Source organism: Aphelocoma coerulescens, chromosome 4 (assembly GCF_041296385.1).
Source record: "Aphelocoma coerulescens isolate FSJ_1873_10779 chromosome 4, UR_Acoe_1.0, whole genome shotgun sequence".
In the NCBI taxonomy this organism is placed as follows: domain Eukaryota; kingdom Metazoa; phylum Chordata; class Aves; order Passeriformes; family Corvidae; genus Aphelocoma; species Aphelocoma coerulescens.
Window position 1 is genome coordinate 63,640,772 of NC_091017.1, and position 14,166 is coordinate 63,654,937.

At 36.0% G+C, this 14,166-nt stretch overlaps 1 protein-coding gene across 1 annotated transcript in view; it reads left to right on the forward strand.

Moving 5' to 3' along the window:
• Positions 1 to 2,179: 2,179 nt before the first annotated feature.
• Positions 2,180 to 14,166, forward strand: part of LDB2 (LIM domain binding 2) — a 264,065-nt gene continuing 252,078 nt past the window's right edge. The window contains exon 1 of the mRNA XM_069014372.1: positions 2,180 to 2,392. Coding sequence (XP_068870473.1) covers positions 2,391 to 2,392 — 2 coding nt within the window. The 5' untranslated portion in view covers positions 2,180 to 2,390. The remainder of the gene's footprint in view (positions 2,393 to 14,166) is intronic.

Here is a 14,166-nt window from a genome sequence, read left to right on the forward strand (position 1 = left end):
GTTATAAATCACAAGTATCAGACAACAAGCAGACAGTGGAAGTCAGTTTTTGGAGTGCATTCAACCCTTCAAAGCTGAAATAATGTTAGGATCTAGAGGACTTTTAAAGTCTTGGCGACCTTTGCTATGTCTTCCTATAATTTGCATAAGGATTTCTACCTCCAGATGCAGTATTATTCCCTGCAATATTCCTATTCCCAACTGTTTCTTTACTATGTTATTATTGCAGTTTTCAAGTCTGATTGTTTTATCAGTCAGCAGCAATGTAAGGGGTCTGGATAAAATGACTTTCAAGTACTATTTATTTAAATGCTTAAACAGTGTATGTGATTTTGGTCACAATTTCCAGTCATTAAATTCCCAAAAGTTTGTGAAGCTGAAACTGTAAAGATTTTTTAATATGTATAATAATATATTAATTTTATAATCATGCCAATTATTATTGTCATGGGTATAAAATACTTACAGTTTATTAAATATTTTGTAAGAAGATCTTTCGGATTTATTTTCAAATCAATCAATCCATCACATATTTTGGAAACAAGCCAGTCAGTTCTTTGATATAAAGGCTATAAGCCATACATTCCTCAAATACGTACATAATTTTTCCCATATCAGAATAACTTTGAGCATTTTAGCTTCTGAGAGTTGATTTCAGTAATAAAAATATGTTGCTAAGATTATTAATCCTTGGTAAGACATACCTGCTCAGTATTTCAGGATGTGGTTCACAGGGATGTGAGGCACACAAAGAATCATTGAAGTCAACTGGAACTGTGATCAGTTCCCACTTCTCAAAGCCTGAAGGGCTATTTGCTTTCATCTTGTTAGTGATCATGTAATGCTAGTTCAGATCCAAGGTGCAGGGATAAAGTCAGCATTATATAGGCAAGCATGAAAGATCTTCATAAGATTTTCCCATGTAACTATTATGTAAAGACATTTCAAAGAAACATGGGGGCCTCCAGTCAGTCATTTCTACTGGGAATAAATTTTTAGGGGATAAGACTGGCTTTACTATTTATTATGTAGTAATGGAACGTTACCTTTGTTGTGAGACTAAAGGAAAAAGTTGAAAGCTGGGTTAAAAAGTCTAAAGAAAGCCTCACACTTGCCAGAAGTAGCCAGTAATTACCACGATGATAAGTTTGAGGACTCAGGTTCCAAGCAAAATCAAGGAATAAGAATTCAAAGGGAGGATTTTTTTCTGTGCCAGTTTCCTCTTTTCCAGGAAATTCATGTGGTCAAAAGTTTCTTTTAACAGAAAATTATTTACAGGTGCTGTTTCTGGCTCTGTCACAAAGTTGTGTCTTACACCTCTGTCTAAGTGCAGTCAGTCTTTGGATCAATGTGACTTCTTCCTGTAGGGGTCTTTCTGTTAAATCTCTGCCTGCTAGAGAACCAGTGTCCAAGGCCTTTCAGAGCTTTGGATGACTCAAAGGGCAATGACTATTTTGGCTGAATGTAGCAATAGTATTTCTAGATGAAGTTAGAAATTTCTAGGTAGGTTCCCATGTTTCAGAAACACTTCAGGAGAACCTGAGAACCTGAGGAGAACCTGACCACTAAATAAAAAACCTAAAACTTCAGTCCATAGCTTTTCCTCTTCAATGTAAACCCTGGGGTATGAGAATTAATGAACATGTTTGACCAATAGTGCATGACACTGCTTCCAAGGAGGTTTGTTATTTATTATTGTTTAATCCTTTTTCATTCCAATTAAGCATCAGAAATCACCAACAGTTCAACCAGAAGATAGCTTAATTTAAAGCTTCTATTACCTAACACCGTGGAGGACATGTGTACTATGTTATTGAAGATCTGCCACTTTGCAGCTTTTTCCAGTTTCTGTTCACTAGATTTTGAACAATGTCCTTATCAGACATTTTTTCCTACAACCATGAAGTGTGGAAATGGAATTCTTAAAAATGATGAAAGAGAAAAATAAAAGAAAGAAAGAAAGTTGAGATTCAATCATAACCATGTGAATCCTGAAGCTGGGGCTAGAAGACACACATCTTTAAAGTTCTGTGAGTTGGCACTGCCCTGCAGGTGTAGTGAATTTCAGGTTATTTTGTTTTTGCAAAACAACTGTGAAATGGTTCTCCTTCCCTTAACTCTGATGAGCTTTTATTAGGCTGGTGTGGCCTCTCCAGGGCTGAATCACATTTTGAATGAGGCTGGAGCCGTGTAAGAGAGGTGCTTCCCACAATGTTACAAGAGCTTCATGTTCTAATTTACCCTAACAGTGTGAAGAGGTGCAGAAGTACTACAGCTTCAGTCATTTTTCAACATGAGATTTTCTTCAATTACATAAAACAAGGTGCATAAAAGAAGTCACTGTGAATTAAGTCTAGCACCATTTTGAAGTTACCTCAAAAGGTTTGATCATGTAAGGTACCTGTTATTTAGATTTTATCTAATTTTAAAATTGCAAAACTTACCTAGCCTGAAGTTTCTTTAGAAAATCATTCATCTAAGGAAAAAAGTAAAGAAAAATCTCAAAAATAAAAAATCTTAAAATGGGATTTATTTTCAGTATTTATCACCTCTTTGTAAAAGTAATATGTCTTATCCACTTACTGAATTTAAATAGGATTTTTTTATTTAGATTAAAAAATAACTTGATAAATGCATACCTGTAACCCTGAGGAACTTTTATTTTTTGAACCTGCTGATTTTAATAGCCTGAGCAGTGGCAATTCTGCAATATTTTCCCTTTATTTCATTAGATCCAAGAGGTTTGAGGGCTTTTCTCAGTCAAGCTAAACTCTAAATGTGAATCTTTCAGGATTCACCCACAACTTAGAGATTTTCACTTATGTGCTGTAAAAGTCCTATCTTCTGTGCACACACAAGTGAAGCTTGCCAACTTCAGCTCAGTGTGATTTCAAACAGCTGAGTTATTGAACACTCATAAAATGAGTTTTGTAATGGAAACAATTCAGCATTAGCTATGGCACTTTTAAATGTATGCATACTATATTAATAAAATAAAGCAGCATTTGCAGCATTTTATTCTTGCTGCCACGTAGCTGATCTGTTAACAGGTTTTTTTGTGACAAATTCAGAGAATTTATGCTTAGGGCTTAGAAGGAGAACACTGCACAAATCAGTTGAATAGTGAAAATAATTAGTTACTAAATATTTTGCTCACTAAAATATTGGAGTTTTTGCAGCAGAGTCAGTTGAAAGTTGTGTTTATTTTTACAACTGAGTCTTTTCCATTATTCAAGAGTGGTTTTCCCATTTCAACTTTCTCCTTCCTTTCTTTTTTTTTTTTTTTTCCATAAATTTTTTGAGGTTTCCCTGCTTGGGCCTCTTTTCTGTCCTTCAGTAAGGTTGAATTCCCTGATGGTAATCATAATTATAAACATATGTTGTTACTATGGGCTACCAATTTACTTGCAGTCCTTGGTATTAAAAAAAATGTAGGTTTTGGAATATATTTTACATCATGAGGGCACATCTCGTGAATAGTTAAAGGAAACTCACATCTGTAGTAAAGAGCAGTCTCTGGAACTAAAGACAATTATATACTAAAATTGTTTTGAATCAAGTAACCACTAAAATAATTAATATCGTGGCACAAAAATATTTTTAATGTCTTTACCACTCATGTTTTTAAAATTATGTCTTTGAGATTTGGATGACTATTACGAAAACAGAAAAATACAGAAATGAGTAGACTTAGAATATTTAATTTGTTCACAGATAATTACTGAAAAAACCCTTTTTCAATTAAAGAAATTTAAGAAAGGCAAAGAATAAATACTCTAAATTTTACATTTGTTTTAGTGGCTTCTTTCACAATATATCTTCTACTCAGGGCTATTGCAAAGAAGTGCCTCTGTAATTAACATGTTAGATTTTTGGTGAGTTATTTACTGTGTAGAATTTTATTGCTGATGTGTCAGTCAGTGTAATGTTCACAGTGCTGCAGGGAATAATCAGAGCATGCATTAGGCATTTCATATTGTATTTGGTATCCTGGTAAGACAAGATAAAGTGTTTTGAAGATTAGTTTAGAATTTTAAAAAAATCAACAAAACCAGTTCTATACACACGCTGGGATGACACAACAATAATTAATGAATGAATTTGAAAGGAATATATGTCCATTTTAATTGGCTGGACCTAATGAAGTTTGCCACAGAGTACTTCAAGAATAGGTGTCAGCAGTGTCACAGCCCTGAGCGAGCAGTTCATTCAGGGATGTGGTGATAGGAGGAAGAAAAAGGCATTGCCTACCTGTGAAACACAGCAACAACAATGGGATTTACACACCCCCCAGCTTAGCAACAGTCACTGGAAAAGCACTGGAACAGATAATAAAGATTTGTTAACAACTGTGTAACAAGGGAAAGAATAAGAGCTAACATGGATTTATAAACTCAATGTGTCAAACTAGTTTAATTTCTTTGCTTAATAAGGTAACAAAGAGCATAAATATGAAGTAAATAAATGTCATACATCTTGTTTGTACCCAGGCTTTTGTCACTGTCTTATGGCACAGTCTGAATCAAATCACTATAAATGGAATAAAATACTGGTTGGAAAGCAGTATGTATAGTAGAATCATAGACTATGATGAGCTGGAAGGGACCCACAAGGATCATCAGGTCCAACTCTTAGCCCTGCAGTGAACACCCCAAGGGTCACACCATGTGCCTGAGAGCATTGTCCAAATGCTTCTTGAACCTGGCAGGTTATGTGTTGAGCCAGATACTGTGTAGGGTTCTGCAAGAATCTCTCCTGGGTGTGGTGAATTGCATGTTGTCGGTAATGAAGTGAATAGGAGAAAGAGCATATGTACTGAATTCACAGTGCCCAGCTGGGAAAAAACAAAAGTCTTGGGAAGGAAGACATACAATTCAAACATCCTGAGAAACAGTCTGGAAAAAAGCATGGAGTTCAAGGAAGAGAAGTACTGGGTTAGGTATGAAAAACTACACAAAGATAAGATAAGGAACAAAGGACTCAGATATGGTCTTGGAGGTCTGGGAAACACAGCACATTGCAAGCTGAACATTTATCAGTGGTAGCACAGATCAGCAATGGCACACTGCTGGGGAAAGGTCAGCTGTTTTACTGGGATGGAGACATGACTATTGTCTGGTCCATCTTTTTCATCTGCTCAGGACAGATGTTGCCTCAGCTGGAGAACTGTGCCTATTTACAAGCATAACACTTTGAGAAAGACATGAATCAACTGGAGAAACTCTTTTCCTTCTGTAGGTAGAGAAAATATTTGTCATAAACTGCAGAGAGAAAGATTCAGGCTAGATATTAGGGATTCTTATCAGAATATTTTAGTTTGGGAAGAAATTGCCTAACAGTATCATGGAATTACTGTCACTGGGGGATTTCAAGAGCAGATTGGGTAAACATCTGTCAGGAATATGGTAGTTATATTTGATACCCTGCTGAAGCAGAGAATAGACTAGATGACTTCTCACTTCTCCCACCCTGGTTTTTGATGATTTGTTGAAATGATCTCAAGCTACCAGTTTTGACTAAATGGCCAACTGTTCTTACGCTGAAGTCAAGTGATGTAATTTTCTATTGATTTCACTAGGCTTGGATCAGGAACAGGATGAAGGCATATAAATGCCAATTGCAGAGTAGGTATATGAAAGGCCTGAGCCCCCTCCCATTAAATTCAGAAGAGATTTGATCTCTTTCAATGGAGGTTTAGATGACTTTTAAATGTGTGCCATGCATACATATGTGTAGATATATATATGTATATATAAATAGATAATGTTAATACAGTTCTGTCAGTTAAGCCGTATCACTGAAAACCTACTGTTTTGAGAAAGTGTGAGAGAATTAAAACTTTACCAACATTGTGTCTTTATTTTAGAGTTTAGCTCCAAAGTAAGAGTTCCTCAGTGATGCACATTCCAAGAAATTCTCATAGACTTGCTGATAGCACCTGGTTAGATGAGGTACCAAACCATTTAAATATGTGGCTATAATGAGTGAATAAGATGCCAGGAAAAAAACGGATACTCTTGGTCACCTGCATTTTTCTTTTTCATTTTAAGGGCTTATACTGTATTCTATGAGTGATAAAAGTGGGATTTTGTGACCTTGCTTTCTGGGAGTGGAAGAAAACTAACAGTAGAAATAATCAAAATGTGGAAAAGACTCTTTTCAACTTTTCTGGGACCTAGCCAAACTCATAGATGGCAGCACTGTAAGAAAATCCCCTTTCAAACTATTTCAGTTTTAGACTGGACCCAGGCTTGTAACTTGTCTGTGTCTTTTACATTAAGCAAAGTTCCTTTCTATTGTCTGGAATTTATGCTCATCCTCTTAGCACACAATTTTTTCATAAGCCTAGCCTTAGGAGTTTTACAGCTTCCAGAACCAGAGAGGCTTGGCCAGGTTTAAATAAACATCCATGCAAACCATTTACCACCAAGCATTATGATGTTTGCTAGCCCTATGGAATGCATCAGCTGAAAAACTGCTATTTTTATTGAGGTTTTAATCAGAATTCTCTAGCAGAGAGAACACAGAAACTCAGAAACCAGCTGTGTTCTCCCTGTGACAGAGAGGCAGCAATATGTAATAGTATTCCAGAAAAGCAAATTCAGCCATATAGGCAGAGATCAGGAAAAGTGCACTCACCCTGTCATGCATGGTCAATAATTAATATTTCAATTCTTGAAAGAAGCAACATGACTCAATGGGTAAAACAACAGATAAGACCTGTTGCACTGCAATTGCTGCAGTGCATCTCTAATTTTTGGAGCCACTCAATTTCCTTCTCTTTGTTTCATTTTGCCTAAAATGAGGATGAACATTCATGTGAGATTCATTAGGCTACTAGGATAAAAAAGGTGTAGAAAAAGAACAGTTGTTCGATAGTTAACTAGAAATGAATCACAAATGTCTTCATGTTATCTCTACTTAACATTTACTGAGAACATGAAATTGTTTAAACACTTCAATCTACATCTGGTTCCTACTTTGAGTCCCTAAAAAAAGGGTCAGCTTTATCCAGGGTAAGATGTACATTATAAATGCGATACTGGACTGCAGAATAGTCTTTTATTAAGTAAAGACAACTTACTTTTTTAGCACAGGCAATATAGATTTATATCTTATCTTAGATTTTGCTTGAGGTTATCCAGTGGAGGAATGATTCACAAGAGATAGCTCCTGACTGTGCTTCCAGGTTTTAGTGTTAGTTTGGTAGTGAATGTAGCTTTTTGCACCACAAGGGTTACAAGTTCTTTGCTTCACTCTTAGACACTCATGTGAAGAAACAGTAAAATGTTTGAGGACCTCCCCGGTTGTCACAGTCCACAAAAGTGGGCTTTTGCCTCATTTGGAACATTCCTCTGAGGGATCTAACAGGTATTCAGATCTGAGCTTCTCCTCTGAGAGAACAATGTCATTCAATAGATTTGCCATGAAATGCCTGAAGGAATTCAAACAGCAATGTGTGTATGTGCATGATGCATTCTGGTCTACTGTCAGCCAAATCCAGCAGAGGAAAGAACTAGAAAGGTTTCGGGAGCAGCAGAAAAATGTGTAAAGGTTAAATTCAGCACTAAAATCACTGACATTTGAACATCAGAGATGTAAAAGAAAAGTGAAAGCATCAAGCATTAACTAGGGTTATTGTACTGGAGACTTTATCTCAGTAATGATTTCAAAGCCAAAAAAATCCCAATGTAAAGCACAAGAAATCTCAACAAAAAAACCCCAAACTAAGCTACTAGGAAGACTGTGGGTCTACATAAGCTTTTTTAAAAAAATGCTGCTAATTGGAAAATATGCCTTTATATGCCTATGATCTATATAAAATTTTGCTCATCCCCCATGTATAAATCTACTCTTTTGTAAGTAACACCAAAACTAATTTAGAAATTAATGTCATAACAGTATAAATATTGTATATCAGAATTATAAAAATTATTTCATAGCATTAGTTTTATAAATTATGTGTTTCCTTAACATCACTTAATATGTTTTACTTCATCTAAATATCATGGATGGATTAATTGTTAAACTATTGCTTACTTAATATACAGGCATGAATATTTTTGATTGAGAGGACATGAACATTTTTATGAATAAAATCAAAGCAAAATTCTTGCTAAGCATATAATCAGAAATTTTATGTTTAATTTTTAAAGTAATACCTCAATGTGTTTATACTTAGCAATAGTAATCCTTCTAAAAAAGCCTGAAAATCCTGGAAGACCAAGAGAGGCTGGTAGTGCCATATGAGCTCTAACTGATGTATTTTCAAATTTTTTAACAAGTGTTTGAATTCTTGTACATTGAAAAAATATCCATAATTATCAAGAAGGATTTCTCAACCGTGGATAAATAAAAGTAAAAAACAAATTGAGCAAAAAAATGTAAAATGCCATAAATTCAGTGAAGGATTAATAAGATTTATACAGGTGTCTCTGGTTGTTTGCTTGCCCAGCTCACAATTAAGAACAGACATAGCTATATACTAAGTTCCTTTCATTTAATAGCTGTTCTTGAGCTAGCCTGCCCTTGCCATTGGCATTACTAGGTCTTGGGATACTTGCTAGGAACATGGTTTCAAATCTATCCTGAAATCTAGATGCTTTTAAGAGATCCAAAGCAATAAACAACAACAATAAGCCATCAGCATCCCTCCTATGAGCATATGAGCATATACTCAGAAGTCTGGATCATTTTTTGTAGTGGCATGAGCAAGTGTGGTCTTCCTGGATCTTATTTCTTTGAGACCTTTTTGACTTCAGTCTCCTTGTGGCTTCCACTTAGCTGCCCACATTGCCAAGTAACAAATGGCAATTATACTAAAATCAAGTTTGGAGCACACAGCTGCAAGTCCTCCAGATTTGTCTTTCATTTTGCCTTGAAAACCTCATCCTTGCTGAGACTGCTGCCTTTAAACAGCAGTGTTCCTGGCCTGAAGACCAACTGATATTTGAAGTACAGTAAATTTAATTTTCAAAACCAAACAGTTCATATTTAGAGTTTGGCTAGAAATTCTAAGTTCATCCACTCTGTGTATTTTGTTTTCCACAGGGCTGGTGAGGGGAAAATTGCACCCAACTAGGAGAGCTCTAACTGTAGTTATTGATATGACAGAAGGCAGGCATAGAGGAGTTATCTCAAAGATCAGATCAGGGCTAATGCTTGAGGGTATAGCATGTGATCAATAAAACTGTAATCATGAGAAGCTGGGATCAGAGTGTGCAGGTTCTGACCACAGTTGGGTCAGTTCCTTGCATCTTAACAGCACAGGTCTTCCAAAATGGTCCTGAGTAGAGAGGAGGAAGCGACGCCAAGGGAAGGATACAGACAATGAATAATAAATAGAGATAGCAGCACTGCTCAAGAGGGTCTGTAATAACTTTTAAAGTCATGTCTTGGGTTTCCCTTATATATAGAATAGTTACTTTTTTCCTTTTTTTTTGCCTGGGAATGTGTTTCCGTTGTTCAGCATGTTGGTTTCCTATATCACTCCTATCAGGCAGTATGAACCTTGGTACTTTGGAGCTATGTAGTTGCTTTTCATGTTACCCTGGCAACTGAATAACTAACACTTGAAGAGGAAGCAATAAAGAAGTGTGTTTTAATTCTTTTACAGTTTGAGAAAGCTTGAGAGATGGAGAAACTCTGCATTAACTTCATGAGAAGGGAGAAAGTAAACTGCATTTTATTTATATCTTTTAACTGCTCTAAAAATGTCTACTTCATTGCTTTTATTCAAAAAGCACACTCTATTTCTAATCTGAATTGATGTATTTATGTTAAATGGAATACTAGCTATAGATTATTTGTAATACAGATTTATGTGTTTAGCAAAGTAGAGCAAAAGTGAAAAGAGAGAGGAATGAAAAGGCTGAGCCACATCTTAGCCACTTCCTAAACCCTTTGCCTTCAGGGATAGTTCTGGTTATACAGGCTGGTCAATTTTACCTTTTGTTTCACTCAGCTTCAGAAATGAAAGCAGGTGGGAAAATTGAAGAAGGCAGAAGGATAAATTGGCAATTTGACTTTTTGAGGAGAGAGATGAATTAGTTTTTGGAGAATTCATGAGGTGGATGGATAAAATTGACCTACCAATTTTTTCAGGAAGTGGTTTGCCTTTAGATAAGGCACATAAATATATCTACAGATAGACTGATATTTAAAAACCCCCACATTTTCCTTAAGGGAATCATTCCTTCTGTTAAATATAACTCTTATTTTTGCTAAGGAGACTTATTTATCCCACTTGCTGCAGAGTTGTGGAGGATGGCACAGAGGGAACCAGTCTGCATAAGAGACTCAGAACATAGTCAAAATACTGTGGTCTAGGGACTGTTCTGAGAAGACTAAATTTATCCGAAGCTTCTTCAGAAAAGGCAGATGTACAAGGCCTAGGATAACACCAGAAAAAGGTAGAAAGATACAATATCCCTCAAACCAATCCACATGTCCCGTAAGAAATATGTTATTTTATTGCCTCTTTACTTTCCCTTTCCTTTTTGTCTGCTGTTTGCTGTCTCATATTTTACTTTTCTCCTTGCATTGCCCTAGCCATTCATTTTAATTAGCTCTTCTTCCATAACCTGTGACTTTAGTATTCTGCATCTTTCTGCATGCTAAAATTGCTCTCCAGAGCATTGCTCCACCCACACTTTGATGGATTGGTGTTTATATGTTACCTCTCCCTGCTCTCTGAGAAGTGCTGCCTGCACACAGGCACACAGCACAAACGCTTCCACACTTAGGTACAACATGGAGCATGGATCTGACTAGACCTGCAGTGATGCTTTTGCACTTCTGTGATTGTGCTTGAACATGTTTTGCTATCAAAACCAGTTTTGGAGAGATGTTACTTCCTCATCAGACAGATGTACTGTCTGACTCTCTCTCTCTCTCTTTTTTTTTTTTTTTTCTTCAATTGCATTTCTCCAATCTTTCAGAAAAGCGCATCTTCTGCTATTAATGATGCTTGACAGGTACTGTCAGTGTCCTATTAAGTTAGATAATTTGGCTCATAAAACTGCTGGCATGCTCAAGATTTTGGATACTTTTAATTTGCAAAGTTTTCTGATGCATGGGACTATCCCTTTCCCTCAGAGAAGCATAGCAACAAATGCTAATTTCAAACTTTGTTTCTGTCCTAACTTTCTCCAGAGCATCCACCACAGGGGTTCCTTTCCACTAGTGGTGAATTGGTGATATTGAAAAGATGATCACTCTGAAAGTCCTGTTCATAACCCTCCATTTCTGAATTCGTAAAATGACAAATAATTTCCACCTGAACACCTGTGACATTTGGGTTCTGAAACAGTCTCAAATACCATGCTGTTCATTAGTGGGGATTCAATTTCCTGTACCTCTCTGCTTCAGATTTGCTTCAATGCATAGAGTGTGCATATTCATTAAAAGCAACAATAATGAAGTTTTGCCAAAAAAGAGGGGTGTGTAAATAGAAGATGCCTGGGGCAAAGCTGTATTTTGTGTTCTGGACATTTATACAGCTATTTACAGTGCTATTCAGTTAAATAATAACAATAATAAAAAAACCCCAAACTCCACAGAATTACCATAGCAACTGAAGCAAGTATGTGTTACATTTTTAATCTCTGAGATACACAAACCCTTACTAAGAAAACAAGCAGAAGAAAAAATGTGAACTTTTGTGCTTTCCCTAATGTTTGAAAAGAATATTTTGTTTCTTATTTCCTTGCCAGTATTTAATACTGCCTTTGTTAGCGGAGTAGCTTTGTTCTCTTTGCATTGTTATGCTTGCATCTCAGGCAGAGGATGAGTGCAGGAGACAGCTGGAATGCATTCTCTTTTGAGACATTTTGGAAACTGCCAGGAGTGTGCAGCAAATGGTGGCTATGAGGCCACTGCAATATTTTTTCCTGGTACACTGGAATGAATTCCACAGGTGAACACATGGGAAACACATCTATAAATAAAAATTGTGTTTCATATCTGCAGAAAGCTGCTTGCTATGCCCTTCTCAATCTGATGTACAGGAAATACATGTTCAAGTTTATTTCCCTTCCTTCCCCACCCCAGTTGTTCAGTTTTACTTGGTTTCCTTAAATCCCTTTTGAATTAGAGTACACACTTCCACTACATAAAAGATCCATAATAGTTCTGTTTAAAAATATATAAACCCACATCAGTGTGTGTCGTGTCTAAGAAGAGTGAGAAGAAAGAGGCATTGGTTAATCCATCAGTAGCCTTTCCATTACTCTCTCCTATGGTGGTAAATTGGGCTTGATGGCAACTATTTTTTTCCCTATTCTATCTGTTATTGGTACAGTAATTACAAATCCTCTTATCAAGACAATCAAGAGGCTAAAATAACTGTTTTCTCCATATTACTGCAGCACTTTGTTTTGAATCTCTTGCAAAAAAATGGGGCTTTTGCAGTAACATGCCTGGACACTTCACTGTTTCCAAGACAAACAGCTCTTAAGCCAAGACTGATTTGGACAGTATGCAATAGCTTACATCTTTTTTTTTCCAGGAGATTCAGAGTCCTTTAGAAGAGCTAAATGAGCCTTGCAGCAGCCCTAGAAGGAACAGCTTGTGGGTAGCTTGATGTACAAAAAGACTGTGTCTGCCCAAAGCTGTGCGAGTTGACTTATTGGTGCAGAAGATCACAGTTCTCTGAACAATTTCAAGTCTGATCCTGTTGATGCAAGCTTCTGACGTCCATTTTAACCAAGTGTATCTTCTTGATCCTTAAAGAAGACTCTGTCATTCTCATTTTCCTGTCAAACACCTGCAACTTAAACTATTGCAAAACCAAGTAGACTCCAAATTTTGGAGAAAATCCTTGAGATAATAATGTTATGTGTTCTTTATGTTCCTTACAGACATAAAATTTTAGGTAGAACCTTACTGTGTTTTGTCAGCATAGCATCCTTTCTAGAGCTGGCCAAGAGTGTTTCTCTTGGAAATTAATGTTTTCTCAGAATGAAACTTTGCATGGGAAATCAGCCATTTCTGATGAAGTTTCATTTTAAAATTTTTTGATGGAATCACAGCAGAATGTGTATAACTTCTTGGGTTAGAACACTGTAATTTGCTTGGATACTATGCATCATGCAAAAGTCAAACTGAACTAAAGAGCTGGAGTTTATCAGGAAATAATTTTTTTTAACTGTAAGCAGATTTTAAAAAGTTATTAAAAATTTCTTAGAAAGCGAAAATTCTAGTTTCATCTAGCTCTAATTTTTACCTCAAGATGGTGAAATAATAGCAGCACAACTCAGATTTTTTTTTCTGATTCATTTCTGCTAGCTAGCCTTGAAGTAGCACTTCCAGCTCCTGTGAATGTTGAGCAAAATCCACAAATGAAATATGAATTTTCAATAGCTTATGTTCAGCTTGAATTAAAAACAAGTAATTTTTTCCTTTCTTTCTCATCTTGGAGTTCATCATGCAGTGACAATTTGAAATTTACAACCCAGACATTTAACATCCTTCACAAGAACATATAATTTGAAAAACTTGTGAAGAGAAATGTCTCTGCTAAAAAATGGCACTATCTCTTTGTAAAAAGACCCCTGTCATTTAAATTTCTGTTCAGTTTCCTATTTTAAGCTAAATAACACTGACTTTTTTTCAGATGCATTTTTTGGAAAGTTGCACAGATTAGATATTAGCTTAAAAGAGTTTTAATGTGACCTGCTGGCTTTCTTCTATATCCCTTTGCATAAATTTGCAACTAATGCAGAATATAGATTTTACTGAATTCCATTGCTGAAAATAGAGACAATGCCATTCAGCAGATATTCATAATCCTGCAAACTACTGAGGTAAAATTCACCCTAAATTTGGAAAATGAACCCCAAGGGTTTTCTTTCAAAAATGTAGGGTGATGTGTGTTTTGATAAAACCTAGCAAGGAGTATTTAAGATGAGATTAATAAAACCAGGCTTGATGTCAAACTCTGACTCCACTGGATACTGGACACAATCTCTTCTGGTAAATCCCACAAAATGCATGCCTTTATTTTCTGTTTATTAGCCATCTTTGCAAATCTTTTTTTAACACACCAATAGCTGTCTTTCAATTACGTTTGGCATACATGATCCAAGTAAATGCCTCCTTATGTCAAGACCCCAAAAAGCAGGGATTTTTTCTCTTAAATTTATTAGAAACACTCATTTCTCCACT